Here is a 25744-nt window from a genome sequence, read left to right as displayed (position 1 = left end):
GGTTATCCAACGCGTTGTGGCCTACCTTTTTGGCAAGCAAGTTGTGTGCGTGGCACCGCACTTCAACATGATAATTATGATGCTATAGGTCACGTGGTATGGCCGTCATCTTGGAAAAACCGAAAATTTTTGCACCTCCATATCTCCGAAAGTGCTGCATAGAAAAAAATTGAGACATGGCTCATTGTAAAGAACCATCCACAGGGAATAAAATATGTTTATTGATGTCATAGGTGCCTCTATTATGACGTCATAATTCGACAAGTACAAAACCTCATCTGATGAAGATGAAATTTCTTGAGCATCATCTCGGGGTAAATTGGTGGAGAAAAAAAAAATGATGACGTCATCGGCCACGAGGTTCTGCCGCCATATTTGTTTTCACACAAAAGCCTTAGAAACCACTGAAAATACATGCTGGCGATGGTCTGCAATATCTGATTGCTCTTTCCAGTTGTAAATACATTTAGCATGAATGCTATCGGGTCGAAGTTACATTTTTGTGATAGATTTCATTGCCTCATTTACTTCCAAATAGGATGATGATGTAGGATGGTTGATGATGAATGAACGAAAGGACATTATGGTAATCATTATTATATGGTATGCAGCTTGTGGTTGCTGGTTACATCATTTTCTGGAAGCGCTGCTGTGTTGCTGATGCAGTGCCCCTTGTGACCAGTCAGCTGGTTCTGAATTTGCTGACCACTGAAGGATGACAGGCTGAGCATTTTAAGACTTGTATCCCACCGACAGGCTGGATCCACACCCATACCTGAACCAAAGGTAATAAGCGTGTTTTTGTCACCTACCTAACATTTCCACCAAGTTTTGCCTGAACCCGTCCATAATTGTTTGAGATGTCCTGATCAGACAGATCGACAGACAGTGGTGAAAACAACCTCCATACACCTGTACCTGAAACCTGAAACACCTGAAAACTGAAACGTTCAACATTCAAATCACACCTGAAAACAACCTCCATGCACCTGTGATGGCTGAGGTAATGAAAGCTTGAACCTCATGCTCTTCACTGCTTTCCCATATGCACACTGAAGTGGATATTTTTTGTCCAAACACGATGCTTTGGTCCCAAGGAAATGCAGAGTTTAGAGCATTACAAAATGGATAGTGTGGACAAGTTTCTCTCCAAAATATCATGCCTGCTTTCAATCAAAAGTAGACATCAATGAAACATTTCTCACATTGATGTAGGAATTCAATTTGGCCAGTTTGAAGTTACCATCTGAGCACGAAGTTCAACATTCAAATCATATTTAGGGTTCCCTTGTAGGCCAACAGGAAGGTACGGAAGTAGCACACTCACCTGTTGAGCCGACAAATCTGGGTTTGATTCCCAATTAAACTATGAACCATCCTATTGGTGGCTCTCTCGGCAAGGTGTTACATCACCGAGTGAGCCATCCCTCGGATGGTCATTAAGCTGGTTGTCCTATTTGCCAGGCTTAGCTCGTGAGGATATTGTTATGTCGGTGGGGTAGAGATACTTTAGACCAGGTAGAGTTGTGTAGCTATCATGCTCCGACTGTCGTGAAGAAGAAGAACCACCACCATGTAATAAGTAGAGAAGCTGTTTAGCCCGGATGTCGGATAAGTTGTATATCTGTCCCCGTCACAAGGGGGCGGGGCATGTTAACTAGCTTAGGGAATAAGCATAAATTATCCCTTGTACGTCTTACCCTTGGTGATTTATCCTTTGCCCCTTATGGCACCGCAATAGACACGAGTGCAGGAAGTGCCCATTAAAAGCAAACTACACTAAATAACAATAAAAACCAACCGGAAGCCAGGCATCAAGCACTTGGGCTGACAATCACGCCTGGCAGGCACACATAGCTCAGGCAGGCCGAGATCCACGCCCAGAGGGACAGTGATTGGGCGGGAGTTGACCAATGGGAAGGCCGGGTTAGGAAGGGACTCGCCGATTGGTGACGGAAGGGCAAGCAAGAAGCGGCGCTCTGATTGGTGGAGAAGCGCCGATGATGTCACAAGACGGCCTATAAAAGAATGGGCTGACCGACATCTTGCCCTTTTTTTTTGGAATCAGACTCTGGCAAAAGCCGGTTGAGCGCTGACGATTCTCCCCCCTGTCTTGACATTCTGGACCTCGGTTCTGACAAAAGCAGTTGTGGGCCGGCATCGTATCCTCGTTCCCCTGTTCGTCTGATGTGAGGAGGAAGAGCCGCAGACGGAGAGCTGCAGTTTTGCCAGGCAGAAACGGCACGTGGACGAACGCTCGGGAGGCCTTCATCGAGGCCTAGTGAGGCCTGTTTCACGCCAACGCGCGCAACGCTACCAGCGCCCCAAACCCGTTCGCAGACCCCGACGAGGTTCAAGCCGATTGAGCTAAGTGCAAATAACCACACGTTTTTATTTTCCAGGTTATCCTTCTCTTCATCTGTGTTTCTAAGTCTGGTGAGGGAGCGCTCCATCGCGCTTTTCTTTGTCCCGGCATTTTGTTTAATAAACCCCTTCATTATTTTCTGTACATTTTAAATCCGGTTTCGTTTCGAGTTATTTTTTGCAGGTTGAAGACTGCCCTGCGGGATCGCTCAGTTAAACGCTTCAGCTTCCTCCCCTCCCCTTTCTTCCTCCGGCGCATATGATAAAAATCCGCATTTGATCAACGTCTCAGAGTTAAAGCTCACTATTGGCCATTCATGATCCCTGTGGTGTTCACCTGGGGAATCACGTGACAATATTCAAGATATCAAGGTGTCTTTTGTGAAGAGTAGGCCCTCAAGAACCCTAAACAGATTTTGCCTGGACTGCAGGTAGCAAGTGATCTGCAATTTTTTAAAATTCTGCTTGCTTCTTAGAGTGTGGTTGGTGTGCAAGAGGAGCTCCTTCACGACAACTACAAGCAAATTCACAAACCCAGGTGTTCAAATGACACCTGCGAACGGCCATTTTCAGCTACAAAGGGCAACCACACTCGATTTTTATCGAAAGTCTCCAAATGTCCTTGCCTCAAGTACAACCTATACAAGTTCCTCCACGAGCCTCACACTTGTGCACACTGGTCAGGGTATTCTTACAATGGGAGGGGAAAAAAAACTTCAAAATCAGGTCACTAGTCAATTTTATTTACAAGGCACTGTCTTTAAAAACATTACTTACAATTCACACAGTGGTTGCAAACCCCCCAAGGGATGCAAACCACACAAACACCACATGGGGTGGTGGTGCGAGGGGGGGGGGGGCAGGGGAGATGTAACGTCAAGTAAGCAAGACGGACAGGGAGGGTGGTGTTAGGTGGTGTAAAAATTCACAGCACAGTCCAACGCAGGTAAACTAAGTATGGAATTCACGAAGGAGCTCAATCGACTTAATCTCCTGGCCCGGGTTTGTTTGTTTTTTCCCCAAAACAGTGCAATTCTGGGATGTATGTATCGATGGCCGATCTTACAAGTCAAGGCAATCGGTTATGGCACAGTCTTGTCTATTTTACAGTCAAATACAGCAAAATGCTTTTGGGAGCGACCAAAACGACAAAAGTAAAAGTGGTCACAATCGCAAGGTTGTCGCTCAGTTCATTCCATAGCGAGGTAAATACATTGTGGTCAATCACAAGCGGGTGGTCGGTCAAAGCTTTCACGACCATGGACAATAAGCAACCTCCAATCACAGCCCAACCACGTCCCACCCTCCAAAAACAGTCGTTGCACAAACAGTTGTGAAAGCAACAAACTGTGGCATCGATGGAAGGAGGTTCCACAAATGAGGAATATGAGGAATATTTAAAAGATGGATGTTGTAAAAGACCGCGTTGCACACAGTTAACAAGAATACTTTAAAAAAAGGATCCATTGCGCAGCAAAAGCAACAGGTCCGTGAGATGAGAGACGTCGTCTTGGACCGCTCACCGTTGCAATGGAGCCTTTGCTCAAACGCCAGACAATAGTAGTGCGACGTCACGGGTTACAAAATGAAATTGGGTTATGGTCCCAGATAAGAAGAAGAGGAAGAAGACTCCGTCTGGTCGTGATGCGGCATTGCACGGCCGTGGAACACACGATGATCGAAAGGTTAAAACAGGGGAGTAAGACTGTACACGTCTGAAAGAGTGTAATGGACCAATTCAGCACGACCTTCAAAACATCCATGCAACGTACCCGAGGCGATCAACATTTGATCAATCAGCACAAGCGGTCACGGTTAAAGTGGCATTTACACTGCTCATAAACGTCCCCCTAACCCTCGGTTAACTAGTGGTGATTTCTCTTTAGTGCAATAATAAAATAAGATTAAGAGGTGGAGTTTGGCGGACATGGAGACAGTGCGTAGACAGATGGACAAACAAAGGTAAATGATTGTGTGGAAATCATTCGTAACTCCAAACGGCCAAGGCCTGGTTCGGTCAACATCAAAACAAAGTGCTTTCACATTCCATACAACAAACTGGACAGAACAGAACAACGACCAAAGCTCAAAAATGGGACAGGAAATGGGAATGGGAAGGAAACAAATGGGACAGCAACAGCAACGACTCACAAACAGCACAGAACAGCATAAAGTTGAGCGACGAGGAGGTCGATCGGCCCACGTGATCAGAAATCCATCGGTTAACGAGTACCAAAGAAAGGCAAATTGCTGGAAAGTACCAGAGAAAAAGGAACCTCGTTTTGTGTGCGTTTCACGTCCCCCTCCCCCCAACAAAGCTGCCAAGCCGGGCAATAACCTACGGCGATGAGATGCCCCGGAACATTCACTCCTGCGCGAAACGACCATCAAGACGTGGTGGAATGTCACCAAAAAGACACGACAGGAAGCTCGACGAGCGAATATGACGAGAACACTGCTCCGCGTGATAAATGAATGAAACGCGCCTCAAAAAAAGGACGAGGTCGCAACGGGCCAGGACGGTGGTGGTTCCCAGTCGTTCCGTTGCGGTTTCTCAATATCTGCTAAAAACGATCAAAACCTGACCCATTTCCAATGATGTCCTCCCCAAAAGCAACTTCAGATTTATTACATTCCCCACGTTTCATCCCTCCTCAAACCCATTAAATTTCATCCAAACCTAAGGCAGTGACAACAGCATACCTGTGCAGGCGTGCACGCACGCACGCAAATGGTAGGACAAGGCCATGCCGATGTGGACATGAGAGCTTGAGCCTCAACATAAAGGAAAGTGCAGGTTCGAACATCTCGCCGTTAGTGTTAACAATCATCTGCAAATGCAAATACATGGAGATCACAATGACAGGTGGGATACAGGTCCAGCTGGTTTGAAAAAAAATAAAAACACCAATAAAACGGTGTCCTCTCCTTCACGATTGAAGTGTTGCAGTGTTGCAGTGTTCAACAGCCTTTTACATCACAACGTACCATCACCTCATTGATTTAGTGGTAAAAAAGATGGAACATCAGGCATGCGCATTGCCAACGACACCGGGTGAAGGATACCGAAATGCAGACATCGTCCTCCATAAAAAGAATGACTCCCATGACTTTAGCTCCATGGGAAATATAACATCGATTACTCCCCGTGGCATCGTAGTAAAACGGATTTGGTCCTGAGACTCCCACAAAGAGAGCCAAGTACCAAATGATGATCCATCAGGAGGCACACATCCAAAGTGCAATCCCAAGATGGAACGGTGACTGCCAAAACGGACAACGAAGACCCCTTTGGATAAGAGCATTGTTCGGGGAGATGTTGGGAAGAGCACAGGAAGTCCGTGGGCTCTGGTCAAAGTGTGTTTTAAGAAAAATAATAAATAATGTCGAGCAAGATTTAGTCAAGTTCCTCGTGGTCCCAAACATGACGTTATGAAACTTCATCGTTTGAGGAGATGTCTAGTTGATGCACAGACGTGTTGAAGGCCAAACGTCTTCACCTCAAACGTTCACACCCGACTTGCTGCCACCATGGGATGGCGTGCCACAAGTCTCTGGCCTGCAAATCTTCAGTCCCTTCCAGATGTCCGCTTTCAAGCACTACTCAAAGGTCATGAGGTTCGCGGGGACCTGAAAGCGGAGGAGGAAAGGAAAAAAAATTAATACATCAATAGAAAATATGAATGAGTTGTTTTTGTTGGGTCTGCACAACACCAAAATAAATAAATAAATAGCAGCTTTGGAAGACCAATGACGGCCGGAGATGTACAAGAGCAAAATGCGTAATAGATGGACTCGATATTCGTTACAAGCTACAAAGAAAAGCATAAAGATGTTTCGAGACGGTTTGTAAGGAAAAGCAGGAGCGTGCAAAGTTAGGACAAGTGTTCTCAAGGTAAGCAATTTTGGGGAGGATTAATAAATAAATAAAAACATACTGGAGATGGATGGATGCTATGGATGAACAAGACATATGTGTTTGTGTTGAGGACATTGGGTGGCAAAGTCCCGTGATGGTAATCGTGGAAAGTCAGGCAAACAAGATCCGACGTTTGATGGTTTCATGCGGTTTGGATAGGTTCGAAGAGTCCACCCCGACACCATCGCGACATCCACCAGGGAGTGAAATTGGTTAGAGAAGAAGAAAACGTTCAATCTTCAACTAGAATGGCACTTGGTAGAGCGCATACCTCCACCTGGCTGAACAGTTTATTTATGTTTTGTATCCCACTGATAGTCGACTGTTTGTCGTTAAAGGCGGCAAAAAGGGTTGGCGTCAGGAAGGGCATCCGGCCGTAAAAACATTGCTTCAAAAAGGGGACCAAAAAAACAACAACAACCACGGTTCCCGAAAAAGGCCAACCCCCGCTTTGCGGGGAAAAATGGCCTCTAAAGGTGGTTTTTTTATTTTTTTTTATCCCACTGATAGGCCTGATCTGGATTCAGACCTGAACCTGAAGCTAATGGCTTGTTCTTGTCACTTAGCCAACTCATCCACCATGTTTTGTCATAATTCGTCCACAACGTTTTGTGATATCATGCTACATATAGGTTTTGGCCCTATCACTCAATGGTTAAGAATCAATTTTTTTTTTTTTAAATCGTCTAATCCAGATTAGAATCTTTACGAAAATCGAATCAATTCATCCTTGTCGAACACCCAACCTGTCCACCATGTTTCGTCTGAATCCATCCACAATTTTTTTTTTTTAGATATCTTGATTTTTATCATTTTTTGCCAATCTCTCAATGGTGAAGAATCGCTTTAAAAATTCTCTGATCCTGATCCAGATCCAGATCCGGATCCGGCACCAAAATCCCAAAATTTCGTCCGTCACATACACTACCTCTCCACAAATTTCGTCCGAATCCATCCACAACTTTTGAGATATCTTGTTCACAGACAAACAAACAAACGAGATGTCATACAGAGCACAATACTTGCAAAATCCACCCTCCCCACAATAAGAAAGTTGCCATGGATACATGAACTTGTCCATTTCTTTGAGATTAAAATCGATGATCTTAATCAAAGCTCAGGTCAATTGAATGAAAATTGATGTTTCAGATGACAATTGAAGATTGTGGAAGTTTGACCTTGAATTGACCTTTGACCTTTTGACCTCAAAAATAGTTTGTTTCCCAATTTAGTGACTCAATATACAAATGCCGTTCAATTTTCAAGTCAATCAGATGAAAAATAACAATTTTAGAAATTTGACCTCAAGATGACCTTTGACCTCAAAATCAATAGCTTTTCTTCCCTTGCCTTGCGAGACCAACTCTACCATCTGGTGAAGTTTCGTGAAGATCGGTTTAAAATTGTGACCTGTAGGCGTTTGACAAATAAACAGACAGAATAACGCACAAGACCAACCAATAGACTTGAAAAATCTTCGATTTTCGCAACTAACAAACAGAGACAGACAGACAGGGGTGAAAACATAACCTCCATCCACCTTCATTGGCAGAGGTAATTAATGATATTTACGACCATCATTTAAGCTTAAGGGGAGTGTGGCTGACCACGGTGTGCCATTAAAGTCAGGAGAAGAAAACCTGTACAAACTCTGACAACCTGAGCTAAGAAACTGTCGGGTCTCTGACGCATCTGGTTTGTCCAGTCAAACGCTCCAAGGAGGAGGAGGAAGGTACAGAGATAGAGGAAGATGACGAGGAGAAGTCCCAAAGACAAATGCTTGTTGTGAACCTCAAAGAACGTATGTTCGGTGTCCATCTGTCAAGTCGTCGAGAAAGTGATAAACTCTTCACACACCAAAGGTATGGAAGCCGTGGAGGACAGCTGGAGGAACGATCAGGATGAATGTGAATCTCAGCAAAAGCTCGTCCTCTTGAAAATACAAGTACTTTCAAGCAATGCCGATGTACGAGGAAGATGACTTGTTGGCAGTCACGTTGCAAGTTTATCTTTCAGGCCTCCCAGCAAGAATGACACTTTTGCCAAAAGATTGTCTCAAGGTTTCATGGTAACAGAGTGGGAATGATTGGAGAGTGAAAGTTAAAAAAATAGAATCCCGGCAAGAGAGTTGTGTGTACGTTTGATAGATGTTAATCACTCACCTGTCACGTGACATGTATGGATACATTAAATTGTAAATCAGCCACTTTCTACATGCTTTCCTCCACCACTCAACCCACCCTCGACCCACCACCCATCATCTGCACCGGCCCAAGCATCCTACCCCAACCCCACTTACCCATACCTCACCGGCTCTACCCCAACCCCACAACCGCCTCTCCCTCCACCAGCTAACTTTCTTACAAAATAAATTGTAAATTCTAATCGGTATTCCGTTGCTCATGAGCGCATCACCCTCGACTAGCCTGACATCAGGCACGTGACAGACTGGATGTGGACACTTCTCTCAAAGCCAACACAACGTTATCTTAAGATAAAAGACGTTTGTTTGCTTCGCAAACTCACACATGTGATCTCAGACCAGACTGAAGAAACTTTAACAAAAACGTACTCTTCTTTGGTTATCATGGCACGCTGTGCTTTGATTAAACATCTTTCCCACCTGCGTCCTATGGCTCTTGCAGGCCACGTCCAGATGTTTGCACCACGTGACAGCCGAAGGCCGTGAATCGGCCTGATACTTGTACGAGTTTCCTGCAAGGCAACGTAATAGAGGCTGGAACAGGGGTCTTGAAAGAGCTAATGGATGGTCAAATGCCAAGTGAGGTATGCATGCAAATGCTGAATTTGGTGGGGAGTGGGAGAGAGTGAAAAGGGAAGAGTCCAGAAAGCAGGTTGGAGGGAAGAGTCCAGCGAGCGGGGAGGAGAGCAGGGGGAGGGGGGGGGGGGGAGGTCGTGGCGTGAAGGAAAGCCCGGGGGAGTGGTGGCGTGGAGGAGAGCCAGAGCGAGTGGTGGCGGGGAGGAGGGCTCAAGGGAGTGGTGGTGGGGAGAAAAGCCCGGGGCAGGGGAGGTCGCAGGGAGGAGAGCCTGGGGGCATGGGAGATGGCAGGTAGGAGAGCCATTTGGGTGGGGGAGGTGGCGGTGAGGAGAACTTGTGGGAAGGGAGAGTCCAGGGGTGGTGGGAGCAGAGCCTGGAGTATAGCCCGGGGCAGGGAAGGTGGCATGGAGGAGAGTCCGGGAGGGGGTCGTGAGGATTATGGAAGGGAGCTAGAGCAGTAGAAAAAGAGGAATAAATGGAGAGACTCAGAGATATATGGAGAAGGGAGTAGAAGTTAAAAAGAAGGATGTTGGGACAGAGAGAAGGAAACGTACAATAAACTAGAAAGTGCAATCAGAGATTGCAGACCCTCGCCAAGACGTGTTTTCAGTTCTTTTTAAAGCTATTGTGTAAAAACAAATATGGCGGCCGAACCACGTGACCGATGACGTCATCATTTTTTTCTCTCCACCAATTTATCCCCAGATGATGTTCAATAAATTTAATCTTGATCGGATAAAGTTTTGTACTTGTCGAATTATGACGTCATAATGGAGGCACCTAAGACATCATCATTAACATATTTTATTCCCCATGGAGAGTTCTTTACAATGAGCCATGTCTCAATTTTTTCTATTCAGCGCTTTCGGAGATTTAGAGGTGCAAGGTTTTTCGTTTTTCCAAGATGGCGCCCGTACCACGTGACCTATGACATCATAATTATCATTAAACAAGACCTAAAGTCTAACAGCGGCGTAGCCGGGCTTGTAAAATATTATGAAACACAAACACACATGATTATCTTTTTAAACAGTCGCTAATGCTGTTCATAACATTAAAAAAGAAATTTGGAGGAATGCCGACATCCGTGAGGTAAGTTTTATCTTACTATAATTCACCAAATGTCCGTCTGTCCATCCGTCTGTCCGTTCAAAGGTACCGCAAAATTGGCTGAACCGATCGCAACAATATTTTGGGTGGGTAATCCTGGTATCTCCAGGAGTAAAATAGGCTATTTAGTTTTTCGAATTTCAGCTTTGGTCTCCAGCATTCTCAGGTTTGGACTCCCAGATAACATTCGCGTTCGCATAATGTTCATTGTGACGATGTTTCCATTGTGACGACTAGCAACGGTACCCGCCCTATGGGCGGGGCTTCAATTGGGAGGCCCAAATGAAAAAACTAAATATCAGAAATTGAAGGGTTTTTTTCTTTTAAACGATTTATATAAACATCTGTTAAATCTCGATCGGTGTGGCCGTTTGTGCGGCACCCGGGAAAATAACGTCATGCGGGAGCAAGTATCAGCAGGATGTGGCAGTGTGGGAGTCCACGTATGCACCAATCGGCTGCACCGGGTGCCGCACAAACGGCTGCACCAATCGGACTCGGTGACCTCGGACAAAGACCTTTTATAAGGACACGGGTTGAATCCCTGCTTGAGAGAATTCCAACCTCCAATCTGGCCTCCAAAGCCAGTTGCCGACTGGGCATCCTCGGTCGTGCGAAGTCCTTCCTTGACACACCTGAGCGCCTCACCACATACAAGGCTTTCATCCGCAGCTCAATGGAATACTGCTCTCCCCTCTGGTCTGGTGCTCCTGCCTCACACCTAGCCCGTCTTCACGCTGTTGAAACCAAAGCGTTCAGAATCATTGGAATCTCCCGCGATGAAGCTAACTCCAAGGGCCTTTCACTCACTCACCGCAGGCAGGTTGGTGGTCTTTCCGTCTTCTACCGACTCCTCTCTGGCCTTGCCCCCCCCCCAGCCCTCTCTGGGCTCTGTCCCCCAAATATTCCTACAGGTCGCACAAGATCTGCCTGCAACCCTCTTATGGTTAAACTGCCAAAATCAAGACTTTCTGCTCACCTTCACTCCTTCATTCCTCTTTTCTCCCGCCTCTGGAACAAACTCCCTCACTCTCTTCAATCCCACTCCACCCTCCAGGTCTTTAAAACAGCTGTTCACCATCATCTCTTATCCTTCCCCATCCAAAACCTTGATCTTTTCTACCCCCGCTAATTTCGGTCCCCTTGTGTTTTATACTTCTCCCACCCCCCCCCCCCCCTTCCCACGCCTCCTGCCCACAAGCCCTCTCCCTCCCACACTTCTCCCTGCTCTCAAATGTTGTGGTTGTGTGCTTCCCCTTCTCTCCCCATCTTGTCTTCCGCTCCCTCTTTTTGTATATTTTGTTTGTCTGGTTGATTTGTTTGTGAAATAAATGTTAGCTCTTTCACGAGTCTCGATTCAGTAGACAAAAAAAACCCCCAAAAAACCCAAAAAAAAAAACAAAAAAAAAACAACCCCCTCCCCGCCATCACGGCCGTCTCTCCAACTTACAATCCCACGAGATATGCGGAAAGGACGACCCAAAACCAATATAAACATCATTAAACATCATTCGTATATAAACATTAAAAGTAGATAATGACCTCAGCCAAAGTTCAAACAACTATTTAATCTCTACATGAGAGAATTCCACATAGCTATTTGGGCGGTGTATACGCTAACAGATCGCTGTCTCCATCGATCTTGCCAAGGCCGTAACACCTATCGGCTCAAAATCCTTTTAACTGTTAATTTGGTAGTTTTTACAATGAAGGAAACACGTATCGGGAGTACATACGACATCGGGAGGACTAACTGCATGCGTCTTCAGTGAATGAAAAAAATGAATGAATGATCGTTTTAAGGCCATTTTCCCCGCTAGAGAGGGGGTTAGCCTTGCGGGCCCCATGACAATCATGGTTCCCTGTTTGAGGCAATGTTTTTATGGCCGGATGCCCTTCCTGACGCCAACCCTTAGTCGCCTCTTACGATGCGCATGGATACGGTGTGCCTATTATGAATCGGGGTACACACCGTGATCATTCATCCCAGCAAGCTGGTACTCAAATTTGCCGACCTCGGAAGTCTTCAGTAACCACCTTAGCCTTTAGATGCTTCAGTATCAAGCTTAAATCTCTCATGGCGGATCTGAAGAGCGGAATGCTTGGAGAAGTGGTGGGCTACTTCGGCATGAAGGAGGATCAGAAATGTGCACTCCCACACTGCCACAGTGCCACATCCTGCTGATACTTGCTCCCGCATGACGTTATTTTCCCGGGTGCCGCACAAACGGCTGCACCGATCGAGATTTAACGGATGTTTATATAAATCGTTTAAAAGAAAAAAAGCCTTCAATTTCTGATATTTAGCCTTTTCATTTGGGCCTCCCAATTGAAGCCCCGCCCATAGGGCGGGTACCGTTGCTAGTTTACAGAACCGAGGGAAGATCTACTGTAATCTAGATTATACCCCACAAGGGTTGGGTACGTACCGTTTTGTTGGAAGAGACGTAACACGATGCTTTCAATATTTGATGGTCATTCTAACAATCGGTTTGTTTGTGTTTCACACTGAATGAAAAACGTAAAGGTAGAGCATGGCGATTGTGATACATTCAGCGATATGTTCAGCTTGAACGGCATATAAATCAAAATGGCGGTGCGTGGAGAGTCAGCCGCCTTACCGCCGTAATGACATCAGCCGTAATCACATCACCCTGTCATGTGACCAGATCCTCAGCTCTGATTGGTATACGTTTGAGGGGACAAACCTACATACATACATACATACATACATACATACATACATACAGACAGACAGACGGACGGACAAACACTGTTCTAGATGGCTTTGCCCTATGGGTTACGCCGTAAAAATTATACAGGTGGAGTTGCACCTACGGTGAAAATTTCCTGTCAATCGGACCAACGGTTGCAGAGAAAGTCATATTTATTCTGTGTGGACAAACAAAAAGATCAACAGACAGACAGACAGAAACAAACGGACTCAAATGCAATACCCTCTCCTCTGGCGAGGGTAATAAGGGGAGAAAAGGGGAGGGGATTTAAACACGATAATTTGACAATACACACGAGAGAATATCTTAAGAGTGTGGGGGGTGGGTGGGGTTGGGGCAATGCAAGAGTGGATCTCATCAGATATGTTAGCAAAGATCATCTCACTCATTTATTTCAGTTGTTCCTCTTTCAAACAACCCTCCCATCCATTCACATGTAATTAACCAACGTACCCCGATCAGAGTCCGTCAGTTGAAATACATTGGGATGTTCTGCATCATCTGGCATAAAAACCATCCATCCCACAACTGAAACGACCTTGCATGGTGCCGACTTGAACTGAGAAGATGAAATGGGGAAGGTGGGCACAAAGGGGGGTGGGGGGCGGAGTACATAAACTTATGGAAAAGCAAATATTAATGGCTAAACATGGGGCAATGGAAAGGACATCGACATTACACCAATGGAGATGATGAAGTCCTACATGTTTCCTTTCACTTGGTTTCAAGGCCTTGCCAGCATAGTGAATCAGCAGCGATCCAGAAAGCACAACCCAGTACCGAGTCCACGTAGAAACCTGCACACACGGCCAAGCACATTGCACCTCTGCATCATGTATCACGTACTGTATTGTCGATTTAAGCCAAGGTGGTTTCAAATCTCAGAGCTCGACGCTTTGTCGACTTGAAGGTGTCCCTTCCCCCCCTCCCCCCCCCCCCTCCCCACCCCAAAAATATCCTTAATGTCTTGTATGCCAAACACAGCAGTGGCAAGCACCATACCATAGGTTTCCGACCGTCCTTCATTGCAGTTTTACGCTTGAGGACACCCTCCCACGTCGAGCTCCCTCCGGCGGTATTTGGGTGGTCAGAACGCATTGGGTTGTTCGGGGAACTTGCATGGGTGGAGGTGGAGGGAAGGATGTGAAGAAAAATATATAAAAGCATGAGCTTATTGCAGGAAGGACAACAAATAGCAAAAGGGAATAATAAACACAAGGGAAAGGACATGGGTAGATAGTGTGGAGGAGGAAGCAAAGAAACGAGGTAAAGGAGTGGGTGCCATAAACCAAAACAACTTGTGATAAAGAAAAGCAAAAACAGGAGCGATTCAACATTCCGTTGGGTTAAAGTGCAACCACCTTATTCTTTCTACATTCACATCAAAACAGGATGATTGATCAAAGGAAAAGCATGGTAGGGAATCGGGTAAACAAGTGTGTTGCGGAAGGGGGAGTGGGGGAGAGGAAGGAGGGGTCGAGGACAAATCAGATTCCATAAGGAAGTGCAATTGAATTAGGAATAGGCCATGCAAAGCTGCCAACATGGGAGGCATGATAAAATAAAGAAAAAAGACCTTTTGTTTCACCGAAAAGAATACCATCATGGAAACAAGCCAATCCGGTTTACCCAAACCATCCGGGACATTGCGCTCGAGTTTGGGAGGCCTCCAATGTTAGCTTCAATCAAAGCGGTTTTCTGGAAACTTAATCGGATTTCTAGCACCCTGTACAGTCAAGATCGATTGTGCCCACCACCTTCATCAAACACCAGGAATGAATGGGCAGAAGGCCGGTTAGCAGAGTGCGGTTTAGCACACGGGTGAAGTTGTACCTTCCGTAGGCATACCGTCCACGAAAGATTCCGCAGCCCTTAAACCTGGCCAAGGGGCCCAGGGAGGCATACACCTGTACCCTGGATGAATGGTGGGAAGGACGGCGGTCAAGGCAAAGGTGGGTGCAAAGAAAAAGGAGAGAATTCGTAACAAACATCTCCGCCTTCCCCAATTTCAGCAAGACAGGTTATATAATGTGCTGAGGCCCGTGGGAAATTCCATCAATCTAACAAAAGCCAAAGCGGAGGGTCCCTGCACACAAGGGTTGATCCAGCAAGTAGCTACAGTCCAAGAAAAATAATGGAATGGAATAAAAACTATATCAAATACAGTACTGCATTACAAAACGCCAAAAAAAGCATAGTTGAAACCACTGCCGAGAACCAATTCCAATGTCTCAAAAGCAGCTGTGCTCGCGGACCAGAAAGCAATATTTAGCCAAAGTGGTGGTTATGGAAATGTGGTTAAAACATTGGACAACTCAGAATGAGGTCAATAGAGATCGGGATTGTGGAAAATAAAATGTTTTGCACTTTTAACCGTGAAGGCCATTTCTTACCTTTCAAACTGTGGCCATGGAGTCTCCTCACTGTGTGATGATCCTTCACTGCTACCTGTTTGGGATGAAAACAAGTGAAGTTAACACTTTAAGCAGCCCAAGCAGGTGAAGAGTCATGGCTCCTCGCAGGCACAGCCTGTCCGGGTGAGGGGCCACAGCGCCTCGCGGGCAATGATGCCACCCACAGCAACCAGCTGCAGCACAATACTGTACCACAGTAACCACAGCACCCTCCAATGTAGCCAGCAACATAAACTTCTGTTAAACAATCAAATATAATTATGCTATTTATTATAAACCGTTTTGGCAACAGAACAATAATTTGAAATCAAGGGTCAGTCTTAGTGGTAAAGTTTCCATGGAAAAGCAGAATGCAGGTTGATCCACATGTCAGACCCAGGTGGTCACCCTTGACAAGGAAACTGTAGTGGGTGCTCCACTTGGCAAGTGATTTTCCAGAACATTTATATATGCAAGTGAGTCCTAAACAGGAATACGTGTGTATGTGTCTGTGTGTGTGTGTGTGTGTGTGTGTGTGTGTGTGTGTGTGTGTGTGTGTGTGTGTATATATATATATATATATATATATATATATATATATATATATATATATATAACCTACAAAGCCAAATAGATGGCACAAGGACACATCAATCTGCTCCATCACCATCAGGTATTTGTGTGTTGCAACCACCCATCTGTAGTGGAGCATAATATATATATACAAAATGAGCAGATAACTCGATTCCCACCGGGCTGTTGTAGGGGAATTAGTTTGCAATACAGTGTGGAATATTCATGGAGTTTGAGAGGAATGTCCTTTGGCATCATAATGGCAGGGGCCCATGGAAATTCCTCGGGGTCTTTTGGATCTGAAAGGTCTTTGGGGGTCCTTTGGGTCCTCTGGATCTTTGGGGTATTTTGAGGACTGTGTCTTTTGAGCATTTTGGGTCTTTGAGGGTCTGTTGTGTACGCCAGGTATTTGGGGTCTTGAGTATTTTGGGTCTTTGGGCATTTAAGGGTCTTCAGAATATTTTGGGTCCTCTGGCTCTTTTAGGGTCTCTGGGGTATTTTGGGTCTTTGGGGAATTTAAGGGGCTTCGGGACTTTTTGGGATGATTGTGGTATTTTGGGTCTTCAGGATCTTGAGGGTCTTCAAAGGTTCAAGGGACCTCAGCAGTCTAAAGGTTCGAAAGATACAATCCCATAGTACATAATTAATAGACATGATGCAACCAACGTTCAAACAGTACATGTATATCTCCAGACAGACAGACATAGAGACAGCATTAGCCTATTATACAGTGCATTCAGAAAGTATTGTTGCAGATCTCCTCGTCGGCCTTTCCCCTTTTCCAAGGGGGGGTTAGTCCCCTTGTCTTTGACTAGCCGACGGGATCCGTAGCTATGACGTTCCTTCCGGACGGCGTTAAATAGGGTTGTAAGCCGAATTCTTATTACCTAATTACTAACACCGCCCAGGAAGCAAGGAAATAACTCCCGCCTGAACCACGGTTTTAGATGGGAATGCCGAGCGGTAGCGATCCGTGATCCGAGCCGTTAACAATGACTAGACCCGATTCTAAGCGGTTCCTAATGGTGCCACGTTTACCCAATGGAGAAATCACTAAAACGGTCGAATCAAGAGGAAAAGGAAGAACAGATTGGTTTATTACACTATGTACAGTAAAGAAGAAGAACACACAATGCAGCCTTAAGAACAGTCTTAACTTATCCCCAAGACAAACGGGCCAGCACACACAGACACACTCACACGGGGATGTAGATGGTCAAGGGTCGAGGGTCCAGGGATGGCGTCCACAGCTCGTCCTCCGGGTCCCCGACTCGTATGGCGGTGTAGATGATAGGACCGACGGCAGGCGCTCCCCGCGTGTCGTTGGCGCGGATCGGACAATTATAGGGTGGAATGCGGCGAAAGGTAGGCTGGCGGTTACTGGCGACCACGGTCGCATATGTAATAAATGCACTCGAACGCGCTGCTTGATGCGTTTGCCTCACGAGGCCTCCTGAACAGTCCTCTTGCAAAGCGCGTATATTCCTTCAGTCCTTATCAATTCTTTCGCACGAGAGTTCTCTTCACCTCTTGCTACCAGCGCATAAGTCCTTCACACAACAATTCCAAGGCTTGGCTTCCCTCACGAGTCCTTATGCAACGTGCAAATTGTGCAAGTCCTTTGTAATGCGCGAATATCCTCAAGTCCTTTCGCACGAGGTCCTTCAAACAACGATTGCAGTTGCGTCAGTCCTGTTTCATGCCAATGCTTGGCTTCCCTCACGAGTCCTGTTGCAAAGCGCGTATATCCTCCAGTCCTCTTGCACGAGCGCTGTTGCGTAAGTCCTTTCGAAAGGCTTTGCGTGCGCTTTTATATAGCGCCACCCAGCGAACCCTCTGGAATTTGCCAGCCGCGCTTTGACCACACCCCTCACGCCATTCCACCTGAGCCCTGGTTGGTCGTTGGCTCTTACCGGCTCCGCCCTTGACGCGGCCACACCCCGACCTCGCGCTCCTCCCCCTTTTCAGGCCTACCTTGTGGCATTTGGCTGTTTTGAGCATCACAATGCGAGGGCAATAGCAAAAATGGGGCGCAGACTGGATGCTGCCCAACGAGGTAGATTTGGAGGGTGGGCCGCAAAATGAATGGGACCTACTCTTATTTATTTCTTTACACAACGCAGGTATCACTATTGGGAATGGCCTACTCTTACACATACTATGACATAACTAATGTTCTAAGGTGGCCTACGTGTTGCATGTGGACTAACTATGGGGGCAAACCTTTAACCTTTATTAACCAATATGTACATTTCTCAGAACCGCAACAGTATTCATACCCCTTCACTTTTTTCACATTTTGTTATGTTGCAGCCTTATGCTGAAATAGTTTAAATTCATTTTTTTCCCTCATCAATCTACACTCAATAGTCAATACCCCATAAAGACAGAGGAAAACAGGATTTTAGGAAGTTTTGCAAATTTATTAAAAAGAAAAACTGAAATATCACATTGACATAAGTATTCAGACCCTTTGCTATGACACTTGAAATTTAGCTCAGGTGCCTCCCATTTCTCTTGATCATCTATGAGATGTTTTTACACCTTGATTGGAGTCAACCTGTGGTAAATTCAATTGATCGGACATGATTTGGAAAGGCACACACCTGTCCATATAAGGTCTCACAGCTGACAATGTACATTGATCAATGTACATTGAATGATCTGTATATCAGAGCAAAAACCAAGCCATGAGGTCGAAGGAACTGTCTGCAGAGCTCAGAGACAGGATTGTGTCGAGGCACAGATCTGGGGAAGCCTTATATAAAAATTTCTGCTGCATTGAAGGTTCCCAAGAGCACAGTGGCCTCCATAATTCTTAAATGGAAGAAGTTTGGAACAACCAGGACTCTTCCTAGAGCTGCCGCCCGGCCAAACTGAGCAATCGGGGGAGAAGGGCCTTGGTAACAGAGGTGACCAAGAACCCGATGGTCACTCTGGCTGAGCTCCAGAGATCATGTGTGGAGATGGGAGAAACTTCCAGAAGGACAACCATCACTGCAACACTCCACCGATCTGGGCTTTATGGCAGAGTGGCAAACGGAAGCCAAACAGCTCAATCTTGGTTTCATCAGACCACAGAATCTTGTTTCTCACAGTCTGAGAGTCCTTTAGGTGCTTTTTTGCAAACTCCAAGCGGGCTATCATGTGTCTTTCACTGAGGAGAGCCTTCCGTCTGGCTACTCTGCCATAAAGCCCAGATCGGTGGAGTGTTGCAGTCATGGTTGTCCTTCCTGAAACACATACCTTTCCAACAGAGAAATTGAATGTTGGATCATTTTGCTCAATAAATAAATGAAAAAGTAGAGGATTTTTTTGTGTGCTATTTGTTTAATCAGGTTATATTTCTATTATTAGGACTTGGATGGCTAACCCCCGCTCTAGCAGGGAAAATGGCCTTTAAAATGCATGTTGTTGTTGTGTGTATTAGGACTTGGATGAAGATCTTTGTACCCCAATTTTGGAGTTTGTAACTTTAAAAAGGTGAGTGAGAGAGTGAGAGTGAGAGAGTGAGAGAGTGAGAGAGTGAGAGATTTTTTGCCTTTTACATGGTGTGTGTGTGTGTGTGTGTGTGTGTGTGTGTGTGTGTGTGTGTGTGGGGGGGGGGGGGGGTTGTGTGTGTGTGTGTGTGTCATTGATTGTTATCTCTATTTGCGGATTTCAGGAGGTGGAAGTGAGTCCTCCCAGGCCCCAAAGTATCCACCTCCTCTTCGGTAAGGATCACAATTCATGGCCCAAGCTGTTCAACTTTTTCAGAGTTTTGTTCCGAGGGTTCTTTTCAGGATCGTCACTGAATCCCGGATTTTTTTTTTTTTTTTTTGTATGCAGGGTGTCCCACACACTTGGCCCCGCCCCCCCCCCCCCCCCCCCCCCCCACCTGTCCAGGTCTACTGGGTCGCCACTGCACAATGGCGGGAAGGATCATTCATTTGACATCTCAAATACCAAATTTCATAATGATCTAATGAGCCTTTCTTGTTCTGTTGCAGATTTTGTGAAGTGATGTCGTGATCGGGTGATCCGAGAAGAAAAGGTGGATATGCCGCATCATGGCTATCACGTTCCGAGTCGCCAGGGATCAGATGCCGGGAACCATATCCCGATCCTGGGTTGCCAAGTACCTGAACAGGTCTGAGGACTTCGTCAAACGCAATTGGAACCGTGATCCTTCGATTGCGAGATGGACAGCCGGCCCAAACAGACAGCACAATGTTTGTCTCAGGAAAGCAGGGATATCATCATTGAGTCGCTTGCCAAGGAGAAGAAAAGCATTCGAGGGCTCCAAAAGGAGATTGAACGGGTTCGAGGGAAGAAGAAGAGCTTATCAAGTATCCACAGGTTCCTTCAGTCCATTGGCGCAAAGGCTTTTCACCAAATTCCAGCACCGAAGCTGATGGAGAAGAACGTCGAGGATCGAATGTGGTTTTGTGAGTTTTTGAGCGAGTGGACCTCTGATGATTTTCTTTTCCTGGCCCCTTCTGATGAATTTTTCATTTATGAGGCTCGATGTCCCAACTTCCAGAACGACAGAATTTGGGCTCTTCACAATGATGACATTCCACAAGAACTCAAGATTCGAGAGAAATCGAAGACAGCACGGTGCGTTGGCGTCTTCTTGATGTTCACAGCGAAAAGGCTGATGTGGGTCATCAAAGAGCAAGGACAATCATGGGACGGCAAATACCTCCGAGACGTTGTGCTGACCCGCCATGTTATTCTGTTCTTACGGAACCCAGAAAATGTCCTCAGCATCAAGGAGACCACGTTTCTGCACGACCGAGCCCCGTGCATGAGCGCACTGGCGACCCAGAATCTTCTGAAGGCGAACAAGGTCGATTTTTTCGGAAACGATGAGTAGCCGGGAGCATCGCCTGACCTCAACGCCTGTGAACATTTGGGGGCGATACTCAAGGACAGAGTTGAACAACGCCTCCAGAACACCAGGGAAGAGCTTCTCACTGCATTGACTAACGTCCTCGAAGAAATGGAGTTCGATCGTGACTTGTTTGTGTCTCTCTTGGAATCCTACTCCGCGCGTTTGGAGGCAGTTCAGTCGGCGGGCGGTGGGCACACCAAATATTGAAGCAAAGCTTTGAAACTGTGCACAAGAGATGTCGAATAATAAAGCTTTTTTCCCCTATTCGTGGTTTCTCCCGACCTCTTCTACATTGGGCTGGGCAGGGGGGGGGGGGGGCTAAGGTGTTAGGACACCCTGGTACATAATCGAGGCTCGTGAAAGAGCTAACATTTATCACACAAACAAATCAAACAGACAAACAAACAAAGTGTATAAAAAGGGGAGCGTTAGACAAGATGGGGAGAGAAGGGGAAGCACATAAACACATTTGTGAGGGACATCGGGAATGTGTGGGAGGGAGAGGGCCTGGGGGAAGGCGGCGTGGGAAGGAGGGGGGGGGGGGGGGGGGGGGAGAAGTATAAACACAAGGACACCAAGGACTTCCAGGAAAGAAGTTGGTATTTCAAAAAAGAGGATTTGGGGTGAAATTAGCGGGGGTAGAACAGATCAAGGTTTTGGATGGGGGAAGATAAGAGATGGTGGTGAACAGCTGTTTTAAAGACCTGGAGGGAGGAGTGGGATTGAAGGGAGTGGGGGAGTTTGTTCCAGAGGTGGGAGAAAAGAGGAATGAAAGAGTGAAGGTGAGCAGAGAGTCTTGATTTTGGCAATTTAACCATAAGATTGCCATAAGATTGCCTCCAGTTGTGGGTTCATTTGTGGTAATATTCCCGGGGAAGGTTTTCAAAATCTCAGTGATGTTCTTCTTCATCATTCCTGTTGCTCCAATTATCACTGGTACAATTTCCATGTTCCTCAGCTTCCAAGATCTCTTGACCTCATTTTTTAGGTCCTCCTATTTGGTAATTTTCTTGATTACTGCGTTGTTTAGGCCAAACTCGCTGGGTACTGACATCTCAATCATCAATGCTGCCTTTACCTTTTTGTTCCTGAGTACAAGGTCCGGACACAATGCTTTGTTTTCCATGTTCACGTTCGATGGAATCATCAGGTCGTACGTGAGCATGATGTCCTCATTTTCAATTATTGCCCTTGGTTCGTGTTTCCATGAGTTTTCTGGAACTGGGAAGTTGAAATTTTTGCAGATATGCCAATGAATCACTTTGCTTATTTTGTTGTGCCCTGGTGTTGGTGGGTGTTGGTGTTGGGCTAGCGGCTAGGGTGCCAGCTTAGGATCCAAGGATCCTGGGTTCGAATCCCGGTCGATCGCTGAATTAACACCAGGGGGGTTGACTCAGCCTGTCATCCTTCCGAGGTCGGCTAATTGAGTACCAGTTCACTGGTAATTCCCTGCTCGTCGTAAAAGGCGACAAACAGGGTTGGCGGCAGGAAGGGCACCCGGCCGTAAAACATTGCTTCAAAAAGGGGACCAAAAAACAACAACCACGGTCCCCGAAAAGGACAACCCCCGCTTTGCGGGGAAAAATGGCCTCTAAACGGTGGGTTGGGTTGTGCCGTTGTGTGTAAAGTTGTGCTGACAATATTTTTTGGAGTAGGTGACGAGTACTTTCTGTTTCTGTCTTGCAGAATCTACACTTCACGTCTGACTCAGTCCCGCCATCTTTTAAAATCCAATGGTGTCATGTCCTTGATCATGGGCATTTATTATGATTCATTCTCCATCCCAGTTGAGCTGACCTCTTCTTAGCCATTCCAAAGAGCCTTCTTTGTCTATCTCCACGATGGCCAATGTGTGTGTGTGTGTGTGTGTGTGTGTGTGTGTGTGTGTATGTGTGTGTGTGTGTGTGTGTGTGTGTGTGTGTGTCAGAGTATTACAAATGGTCTTAGCTCTTGAGGACTGGATGATGCCAATAAGTAAAAGGAATAAACAGCAGTGTAGAAGAGCAAGCCGGGATTCTAAAATGGAGTTTATTATTGTATTTCTTGAAGGAATGGATGAAAGTGGAATGAAAACGTTATGAAACATCGAAATTGCTGAACGAGTCATGTTTGTTACCCAATGAGGAAATGCAAAAAGGCCCCACTGTATTTGAAAAACAATATGGAGCGTGTACAGTTCACTCAAATACAAGACTGCAGGGCAGGGATGTGAGGAGACACCAATGCACATTTAGATTAATCATAACTGCATTTAAGGAGAGAATAGACAAATAAATAGTTGAAGTGATTTGAACTTGATATCCCATGATTGAGAGCTCCGTGACGAGATGGGGGATGACCAGGACGATTTTCTGACATTTCCCTTTTGTGTCCGAAATAACCGCTGGGCCCCTAACGACCAATATCACTGCAGTTTGAGAAATGTTGTGAAAGTAAAGGAATACAAAGAAGTACAGGATGGAAACAGACATCAGCCATTCCACCCAGATGTGAACCTTGATGATAACCGGCATATTAGATTGGCAGCTCCCCTTAGGGAAGAAGAGCCTTGTCAGAGTTAAAACATTCAGGCAAGCATGAGAGAGAAGGATTTATGCGAATGGGCAAGATATATGCTCGAGGAATGCTGCATTCCCATCTGTGCTCAAGATGAGAAGGCAGAAGTAGTAGTCTTTTTAAATTACTCAAAACACAAGGAAACTAACACTTAAATTTCGCAAACACCTGCGCATTACCAACGTGTAGACTGGTAGCACACAAGTGAATAGAACTCTTGTCAGAAGTAGAAATCAAATGCAAAACCAAAGGTGGCACCTCGTCATAACGCCATTTCGAAATGGTGAAACTTCTGCCAGCAAAGGCCAAGCATTTCTTTGGCACGGCGGTTGGAAGGAACGATTCGCACCTCGCTTGAGCTTTGCCGGTGCAGTCAGGGTATGGGCCTCGAATCTGCGAGGATTTTCGGGGAAGCGATTCCCGCCTCGACTGTTTTTCCTGGCCCGCCAGTGCTCGGTGTTGCGAGTATGGGCCACAATGCCAATAAGAACTGGATTTCTATTTTCTATTTAAATACGTGACACCGAGCAGATGTTCTGCTCGGTGTCACGTATTTGACATTTGCTCGACTCATCCAACGCACAATACTTCAAAAAGCCTGAAATCCGTTTTCATCCCGTTAGGAAAATCCAACTAGTTAGCAAAGTGCACTTGATCTTTGAGCTATCCCGAGTGATCACAAACTCAATTCCTGGTTACATAGATGTTGCTAATCTCTACTTATATTGCACGAGAAAATTCACTAAAAGTAAAACATGTAACAACCTCGTTCAACTTTGGTCGAAATTTGTTCAGGGTTTCAGCGATAACTCGCCTCATCTTCGTGGAAGACACCGATGAATCTTCCACATCCACCAATCGCCAGTACTGGCAGCTGGGCCTTCTAGCTTCATGCACTTCCGATGGATGGCGCGCACATTGATTGCATGTGAAACACCAGGGTGAGAGTGAGTTTACAGCTGGGTCGGGATTCAAACTCATTCTAGAGAGTTCAAAGGTGAGCGTTTGTACCTCTAAGCTTCTCCTGCCGTCTCGCTGACAAGTTCACGATTTAAAATATTAACAGGAAAAAACAATTTTCACAAAATAGCGAGATGCAACACTTGGTCGGTGTTCATATTCGGATTTATAAGGTGATCAAGACATACCTGTGACCATACCATTGACATGGCTGCTTTGCTTGGACACATTGCCCGTTTCCAGAAGACTATCATCCAGCAGGTGCCGTGCCTTGCCATGTGGAAATGTGAGGCTACGAGAATCCGCTTCATAGCGGCATGATGCCATGCTGCATGTACGCACGCAAAGGGGATACCAGATGCTAAGATCACGAAACGCCATTAAAAACACCAAATGCTCAGTGCTTTGCTTGGGCACGCTGCTAGCAGGGGTCACACATGTGACAAATTACTGGGAGACAGGACTAGTTTGAATATTGCATTTCCTTTTTAGTTTGGAACAGTTTCCTTATAGTGTGGAATCAGATTTGCCAAATCACAGACCCAATGATGTCTAAAAGAGGAAATAAAGCCAGCCGTCCAACCTGCTTGTGTAGAAAGATTAAACATTCTCATTAGGAGGCCACGGGACAACAATACCCCTATTGCCGATTGCCTACAACCTTAAACAAACAAAAAAAACACCTGCACATTGCTACTACAAGGATGTAAGGATGATAAAGGCAATGCTGTGAAACGAGATAAAACATCCGAACCTCACCCATAGCTTAAGCTGTGACTCTTACGATGACCGCAGCTGTGGATCGTAAAATAAGGTGGCGGAGTAGACGGACGCTCCCTACGCCGGCAGAACTCTCTGTCGTGAGCTTGCTCTGGGGACGTTGGTAATTCCATGCAGCCTGCACCCAACATAGCAAGGGCCTTCTGTAAATCAAGTAAATCAATCAAGTAAAATCTGAAAATCAAGTAAATAAACAGCGCCTTCGGTACTCAACGTTTGAGAAGGGCAACAGACTTTTTCGAAGCTGATGGAATTTAGCAGCAGATTAATCAACAGGTGACAAAACAATTTTCTGCATAACAAAGCACATGCATGAGATTACCGGTGACGCTCTCGTACGGAGATGTAATGCGCGGCACGACCGAGCTGGCCTGCTCGAGCTGGAGGGAGAGCCTGCATTCAGGGCAGTGAAAAAAACACCAATCTAAATGGAAACAAGAGGGAGATTGCAAAAACTGATAATTACTACAATGCAGAACTAGCAGTTCACTTCACTTTACATCCTCAATACAAAACAGCATATTTCCCAGAAATTTCTGTGAAAGCACCGGCATCTTGCCTTCATACATCCCCGAATGGCTGCAAAACACACAAGTGATGTCACGTCGGATTTTGGCCAATTACGGACAAGATGTGACTGCCTCAACAATAATGACTGGGAATTTTCTCTTTCGTTTCACTTTAAAGGGGAATGAGAGG

General features: G+C 45.9%; 1 protein-coding gene across 1 annotated transcript; it reads right to left on the bottom strand.

The window, feature by feature from the left end:
- Positions 1-3086: 3086 nt before the first annotated feature.
- LOC137438744 (ras-specific guanine nucleotide-releasing factor RalGPS1) lies at positions 3087-25495 on the bottom strand. The gene is made up of 10 exons (XM_078769610.1): positions 25368-25495; positions 25025-25163; positions 24454-24593; positions 15301-15355; positions 14741-14821; positions 13910-14021; positions 13612-13704; positions 13361-13466; positions 8907-8998; positions 3087-5994 (listed from the first exon to the last, which is right to left on the bottom strand). The coding sequence occupies exons 2-10, from the start codon at positions 25156-25158 to the stop codon at positions 5965-5967; spliced, it is 843 nt and encodes a 280-aa protein (XP_078625736.1). The 5' UTR covers positions 25159-25163; positions 25368-25495; the 3' UTR covers positions 3087-5964.
- Positions 25496-25744: the final 249 nt, after the last annotated feature.

This window comes from Myxine glutinosa, unplaced genomic scaffold (genome assembly GCF_964187855.1).
Source record: "Myxine glutinosa unplaced genomic scaffold, kmMyxGlut1.1 SCAFFOLD_3410, whole genome shotgun sequence".
Taxonomy (NCBI): domain Eukaryota; kingdom Metazoa; phylum Chordata; class Myxini; order Myxiniformes; family Myxinidae; genus Myxine; species Myxine glutinosa.
This window is presented reverse-complemented; position numbering and strand designations above follow the sequence as displayed.

Excerpts from the sequence above, each read along its gene's own strand:
- LOC137438744 (XM_078769610.1), bottom strand. The coding sequence starts at position 25,158 with ATGGAATTACCAACGTCCCCAGAGCAAGCTCACGACAGAGAGTTCTGC. Across the intron at positions 24,594-25,024 it reads AGTCACAGCTTAAGCTATGG|CATGGCATCATGCCGCTATG; the intron begins GTGAGGTTCGGA and ends GCGTACATGCAG. Across the intron at positions 14,822-15,300 it reads CCATGGCCACAGTTTGAAAG|GGTACAGGTGTATGCCTCCC; the intron begins GTAAGAAATGGC and ends CCATTCATCCAG.